We start from the raw sequence: 7,796 nt of genomic DNA on the forward strand, positions 1-7,796 counted from the left end.
ACCAATGACAGCAAAACAAAAATGGCTTTAAGCTTGATGTTGTTTCTTAAAAACCTTTTCTAAAGATTAAAATGTGACTAGTTTTTTTGGTCAAAGAAAAACACACTAAAAAACACACAAGCAGTGAATTCATTACTTAGTGATAGAAACAGTAACAAAATGTATTCAAGAGCCAACTACATGAATCTTTTCAGCTAATACAGTTTTCTGAAATTCCCTTGAAAATTCCCATACTTTGTTACATACTATTATTCAAAGTCCAGCCCTTGAATAAATGACCCACAAGACCAAGTATACCACTGCCTTCTGCGGCCCAGCAATAAAATTCAAGTAGGCAATTATTAAGAGTTGTTCAGGGGCTGGGAGTATAGTTCAGTGGTACAGTACATGCCTAGCATGAGTGAGGCCTGGGGTTAAATTCTCACCACACCAAAAATAAATCCAAACCTCCTTCAATATAAGTGAGAGTGATAATGTCTTACGCTAAAGTTCTTGTGTAAGATATGTCAGTGAAAGTGATAATGTCTCACACTAAAGTTGATGTGTTTATGCTAAAGACCTTTAACCTACTCAAAAAGTAATTAGCATTTCTTATTTTCATCTAAAAGTAGAGAGTTGGGCTGGGGAGATAGCTCAGCAGCTTAAGTGCCTGCCTGCCAAGCTCAAGGTCCTGAGTTTGACCCCCAGTACAACCAATCAATCAATGTAGAGGATCAAGTTCTGAGCAGCAGAAGAGATATGAAGGCAAAGAAGACAGGGGTCCTTCTCCAAAGAACTGATGGTGTATATGGAGATACAGTAAATGACAGAATACACTAGATCTAAACAATATCTTAGAGGTATGAGGCGAATGCTATTAAAGCCAGACAAGAGAAATACTAAAGCCTGCTTTGATCACTGAGTTTCTACATATGATCTACACCTTTAAAACAGGATGAGATACCCAAAACAGAGAAGTCATTCCAAAAAGGACAAGGGCTACAGAGGACATGGGCTGTCTGGTGCAGGTGGAAGACACTAGGGGCTCAAACTGAGCTCAGGAGAGAGAATTCAGTGAAGACCAGACTTTGCGGGCCTTGATGGGCACTGTACTTATGTAATTCCTATGTCATGGGGTCTCTGGAGTCTTTTTTGAAGGGCAGAAGGAACATGGTTTGATCAGCAGGAAACTGGTCATCATGGGTGACAATGGATATCTTATGAGAGACCCCCGTGAAGTGCAGAGAACAAATAGTAAGCACCCAAGTCTTAGCTGTTGCAGGGCGAAGGAATGGGGAAGAAAATGTGCAGAGGTTAGTGTTTACCTAGGACAGAGGAGTAGAGGACAGGGCCAGCATGGGGTGAAGGGCTAATGGGGCTGATTCACACAGCATAAAATGGCAGGGAAATGCAGTGTTAGTAAGGGGCTGTGCAGGAGAAAGAGCAGTGAATGAGCACTCTGGAGGGGCTGGCAAGGACCAGCAGATGAAAGGGAAGTAGGCATTACAGGGACCAGCCTGATCTGCAAGTCTGTCTGATGGGAAGGGAAGAAGCAAGGGCTGTCAAGGCAGGCTTCTCGCTGCCTGGCTACTGCTTTCTTTTTTTTCTTTTTCTTTTTCTATTTTGGTGGAAGCAGGGATTGAACTCAGGCCCTTGCAGTTGCCAGGGAAGTTCTTATTCCATTGAGCCATCTCCCTGGACCCTTGACTACTGCTTTCCATGCATCCTCACTTAAGCATCTCAAAATGCCCACAGTGTGAGCCATGCCAGTTGGAAGGAGATGAAGGCAGAGATGAGCAATGTGCCTTCATCAGGAACCTGGCTTGGAGTCAAGTTTCAATCCCACAGGGACACCCTTAACCCCCAAGCTTCCACAGGATATACATAGAAGGACAGAGGTGTTTGAACTTTTTTGTGAAAATTCAGAATGGAAGTTTGGGGATTTTTTTTGTTTTATCATTTCAGGTGGATAGTCTTCTCAAATGAAGTAAATTAGTTTCAACAATGACTCTTGTGGACACCAGCAGTTAGAGCACATGTGATACATCTCAGTTTATGAACTCAGTCCTTTCCATGATCCTGGTCATAAACTGAATTGGATGAGAACTGAATCCAATTTTCCCATGAAGTCAACATCAAGCCTAATCACTGAATTGGATTTGGTTCTCATCCAACTTGGTTTACCACTAGAATTGTGGAAAGAATCAAGTTTGTGAACTGAGGTACCACTGAAATTTTTTTAATTGGCTTCAAGGTCTCACTATGCAGTTCAGAATCATAGTGATCCTCCTGTCTCAGTCTCCCCAGCGCTGGGATTACAAGTATGTGCCACCACCCTCGGTTTTGGTGACCAGCATAGCATGCAGTACTAGAGATCAAAGCCAGGTTCTTGCATGTTTGCCAGGCAGGTGCTTAGACCACCAAGCTATCTCCCAGCCTTTTTTTTTTTTTTTTTTTTTTTTTTTTTTTTTTTTTTTTTTTTGTCTTTTTTGAGACAGGATCTCACTCTGCAGTTCAGGCTAGACTTGAGCTTATTTTATAGCCCAGGCTAGCCTTGAACTCACAATGATCCTCTTGTCTCAGACTCTCAAGTGCTGGGATTACAGGCATGTGCCACCATACCTGGTGGTACTACTGAACTTTGTATTTGGTTTTTAGTTAGAGTATGGTATCTATTATTGGCTTATCATTACACAACAGCATTTCAAAATTAAAACAAATTCACAGTGCTTTATAGAATTTTATTTATTGTGATACCAGGGATTAAAGCCAGGGCTTTGCACTATATACATATTCAATCCCTTTTTAAAATTTTTTATTGTGAGATGAGTGGCTGGGGAGATAGCTCAGTAGAATAAGCACCTGCCTGGCAAGTGCAGGATCCTTAGTTCAATCCCTAGTACCATCAAAAAAAAAAATTATTCTGAGATGGATTCTTACTAGGTTCCAAAGTTGCCAGATGGCGATCAAAACATGATCCTCTTGCCTCAGCTTCTCCAAGTGCTGGGATTATAGGGTGCTGCCATCATAAGTAATTTTTTTAATGAAAAGTATGTTGCTCCCTATCTGTGCTTTTCTCAAAATCAATGAATATTATTTCAACATCACAAAAGTAATATACAACTTGACGATCTGACTATATCTGTGCCATGTCCCAGAACACTGCTAGCCCTGGGCTTTTCACTTTGAAGATTTAAGTTAGAATCTAAATGCATGCAGAAAATGCTTCCTGAACCTCTGTTCTCTCTCCACAGAGGCACTTTACCACCTGCAGCAATGGGGCCCGAGGGGCAAGCGGGGAGCCCTACCTGAGTGCGTGGTTTCTCGCCAAGCTTGGCTGACGCTCTTGTAACATTTCAAAAATGTTTGGCTGGCGAAGAAATGCCACAATCTTGTCATTATATGCTGAAATAGACAAAAGCGCAGAGTTGTGCTTCAGTCTGTAGCTCAGAGATAATTTCTCTGATGTCTGGAAACAGTCTGCTTGATCCTGGAATCAATGTGGCACTTTGAAGGGCTCATGAAAACATATAAGCTCTTGCTTTTTCAAGTGCGACAAATGGCATTATTATTTCTGAAAGATCAAACTAAAGGTGAATGAAGTCTAAGTGATCATGCATGGTATGTCCGGTACTTTGCTAGGTGTTAACTAATCTCTGTGTAAACAGGTAAAGGAGGATAATGTAGCTTCCTATGAGAGGCAGTCTCCACACTTCTAAGTTTTCTTGGTTCTCTTGCCACCGTTGATTTGACAGAGGATTCTTCATGAGCTTAAAGAAATCCTTCCTGAGCACTTGACCCAACCTATGGCCAAGTGTCTGTTTCCCTATTGTAATGGTGGAAATACCAGTGATTCAGATTCACTTGCCTTGTTTCCCTTGAGACCATGGCCTGTGTTCCAGAAATAGGCAGCTGAGGTTAGGAAGAAGCACTGTGCTAGCTCTCCCCATACATATGGGAAACAAAGGTGTAAACTAAAAACTGCATCTTGAAACAGTGAAGTCCACTGCCCTATTCAAACTATTCTCTTCTGGATGGAGCTGACAAATTCATAGAATGAAGAACAGGACCTGAGGGTCTGGGAAGAGTAGAGAAAGTGGGGAAGGGAAGAGAAAAGGGACATCAGGCAATGGGAGTGAAAGAGTAGGGAGGAAGCAAGAATACATACATACCCAGAGGCAATGACTCATGTTGATGTTGGCTTCGAATTGCAGCTACCAGGCTGTGTCCTGGCCTGGCCAGTAAAGAGGCTCCTCTGTTTCTAGAAACTTCTGAGGCCTAATTTCAAGATAAAAAGCATAAGACTGAAAATCTGTCATCAATTTCAAATGATCTTTTTGTAACAATTTTTCAAGATGAGTGGTAAGTAATGCTATCAACTAAGTTTTGTAAAAACGTAATGAAGTTACAATCTTCCAAGTAATGAAAAAACATACAACCTTCTTTAAAAAAATGGCTGACTGATGTGTTATATTATGGTTAAGAAAGTGATTGTGTCAAAGGTCATGGGTGTTATTAAATTAATACACTGAATAGACCCAGACACAGCTCTTTTCAGAACTTTCTGAGTGATAAATTCCATATAAATAGCATCCTTTCCAAAAGCTGGCAATGAACTTCTGTGATATGGATTTGCTCTTACAAAAAGTGTTGGAAGTGTTGGCAACTCTCAGAGGGACCCTCTGTTGAGCAGCTATGGTATCAGAATAGAAAACTTAACCTAACTTAAAACTTGTGGGATTCGTTAAATTTTGAAGTTGACATTCTGAGTATCTTGTATCCTTACAAATTTTGCAAGAGAAGCATGATGAAACCAAATTTATAAATACAGAATCTGAAGTTCCAAGAAAAGAAAGTGTCCCCCAATTCAAAAACCCTAAGAGAGAGAACCAGGTTCCTAACCAACATGTGGCTGTAAAGCACTTGTTGATACCAATGGCGCTACTAGACTTCATCTAGCACCTTGGTTTTGGCTGAGCATTTGTGAAAAGACTTCATGGGATGAATAACTTGTGTAGTCTAAAATTGGTACATGTTGCTGGGGAGATAGCTTGGTGGTCTAAGAGCCTGTCTGGCAAGCTCAAGGACCTGGGTTCAATTCTTGGTACCACATGATGTGCCACCCTGCCAGCCACTGAAACCTGGTGTGGTGGCACATGCCTGTGATCTCAGCATGGGGGAGGCTGAAAGAGGAGGGTTACTATGAGTCTGAGCTGCATAGTGATACCCTGTACTAATTAATTAATTAATTAATTAAAAAATAAAATTGGACAGCAAAGCATCAAGAAGATCATACACCATGACCAGGTAGGATTCATTCCAGGGATACAAAGATGGTTCAATATTCAAAAATCTATAAATGTAATACATTATATCAATAGAGCGAAAATTAAAAACCACAAGATCATCTCAATTGATGCAGAAAACGCTTTTGACAAAGTCCAAAACTCATTTATGTTCAAAGTCCTACAGAAATTGGAATAGATGGCTTCTACTTCAATCTGGTAAAAGCCATTTATGAAAACCCAATGGCAAACATAATTCTAAATGGGTTAAAAAATGAAATCATTTACTCTTAGATCTGATACAAGACAAGGATGCCCTCTATCACCACTCCTATTCAATATAGTTCTGGAATCATTAGCTACAGCCATTAGACAAGAGAAAGAAATAAAAGGAATAAGAATAGGTAAAGAAGAAGATAAATTATCATTATTTGAAGATGACATGATACTTTACTTAGAAGACCCAAAAAACTCCACCAAGAAGCTACTAGAATTAATACAGAAATTCAGTAGCATAGCAGGTTATAAAGTCAATACCCAAAAGTCAATAGCATTCCTCTACACAGACAACAAACACACTGAGAGGGAAATTATAGAAACAATACCTTTTACAATAGCACCGAGGAAAATGAAATGCCTTGGAATTAATCTAACTAAAGAAGTCAAAGATCTTTTCAAGGAAAATTACAGTACTCTTAAAAAAGAGATTGCAGAGAATTTCAGAAAATGGAAAGATATTCCATGTTCCTGGATAGGAAGAACCAACTTTGTGAAAATGGCCATACTCACAAAATTACTGTACAGATTTAATGCAATCCCTATGAAACTACCACCAGCATACCTCAGAGCTAGAGAAATCATTCTTAAAATTTATTTGGAACCAGAAAAGACCTAGAATAGCAAAGTCAATCCTGGGCAATAAAAACAAGGCAGGAAGCATTACAATTCCTGACTTGAAATTATACTACAAGGCTACTGTGATAAAATCAGCATGGTATTGGCAAAATAGCAAAATAGACCCGTGGATCAATGGAATAGATTAGAAGACACTGAAGACCCTACACACTCAGTCACCTTGTCATTGACAAAGGGGCAAAACATACTCACTGGAAGAAAGATAGTCTTTTTAACAAATGGAGATGGAAACACTGGCTGTCTACATGCTGAAAACTAAAACTTGACCCAGGTCTATCACCATACACTAAGCTAAAGTCAAAATGGATTAAAGATCTAAACATTAAAGCAGAGACACTAAATCTCCTGGAAGAGAAAGTAGGAGGAACTCTTGAAGACATAGTGGTAGGCAAAGAGTTCATGAACAAAAATCAAATAGCATGGGAAACAGTTGAAAGAATTAACAACTGGGACCTCCTCTTACTGAGAAGTTTTTTCACATAAAAAAGAAATTACCAACAAAGGGAAAAGATAACCCACAAATTTGGAAAAAATCATGACGAATAAGTACTCAGCAAAAGGTCTGCTCTCTAGAATTTGTAAAGAACTAAAAAACACTAGGACCCCAAAATTTAAAGACCCAGTCCAGAAATGGGCATCTGAGATGAACATCTACTTCTCAGGGGATGAAATGAAAGAAGTGAATAAATATATGAAAAAATGCTCCACATCACTAGCCATTCGTGAAATGCAAATTAAAACAACATTGAGATATCATTTCACCCCAGAAAGAATGGCTATCATAAAGAAATCAATCAACAACAAATGTTGGAAAGGCTGTGGGGAAAAAGGGACCCATCTCCACTGCTGGTGGGAATGTAGACTGGTGCAACCATTATGGAAATCAATGTGGAGACTCCTTAGAAAACTTGTACTGGAAATCCCATTTAAATCAGCCATTCATCTACTGGGAATTTTCCTGAAGGATCTAAAAACATCATATCATAGTGATATATATGTGCCTATATTTATAGCAGCACAATTTGTGATAGCCAAATCTTGGAAACAACCAAGATGCCCATCACCTAGGGAATGGATGAAAAAGATGTAGTATTTTTATACAATGGAGTATTACTCAGCTATAAAGAATGATAGACTGAAAGCCTTTACATTGAAGTAGATGCCACTTAAGATATACTCATAAGTGAAATAAACCAGACACACATGTATAAATACCATATAGTTTCCCTAATATAAGAACTCAAAAGAAGAAATCCAAATACAAAGGTATAATACAAGTAAAAGAAAGCAGGATCTCGAGGACTAACTAATCAATAGAAGGAAAAGAGAAGAGCCAGGAAACACGACAATGTCAAGCCATACAGTTTTATGTAGGAGATGGGCAAGGCAATGATCCTGAGAATCCTCAGAAGATTTTTTAATCTAACAGTTAATTGCAAAGATTCTCACCCTGACTAATTGTATATACTGATACCTGTGAACTAAGCAACTGCCCTGAAGATGGCAATTTGTAATAGTAACTTCATCCTTGGAGTGCCTGTCATTCTGGTCTTCTGAATATGGGCTACTTGTCATGATATGCCAGTTGCTGCTGTGCTGTCTCTTGGGTAGATGATT

The 7,796-nt window shown here is 39.3% G+C and overlaps 1 protein-coding gene across 1 annotated transcript in view; it reads right to left on the reverse strand.

Moving 5' to 3' along the window:
* Positions 1-7,796, reverse strand: part of Hecw1 (HECT, C2 and WW domain containing E3 ubiquitin protein ligase 1) — a 372,273-nt gene that overhangs the window by 68,951 nt on the left and 295,526 nt on the right. The window contains exons 15-16 of the mRNA XM_004629654.3: positions 4,152-4,257; positions 3,288-3,384 (exon numbers count right to left, since the gene is read on the reverse strand). Of these exons, the coding sequence (XP_004629711.1) occupies positions 3,288-3,384; positions 4,152-4,257 (203 nt within the window). The remainder of the gene's footprint in view (positions 1-3,287; positions 3,385-4,151; positions 4,258-7,796) is intronic.

Source organism: Octodon degus, unplaced genomic scaffold (genome assembly GCF_000260255.1).
Source record: "Octodon degus isolate 3935 unplaced genomic scaffold, OctDeg1.0 scaffold00031, whole genome shotgun sequence".
NCBI lineage: Eukaryota > Metazoa > Chordata > Mammalia > Rodentia > Octodontidae > Octodon > Octodon degus.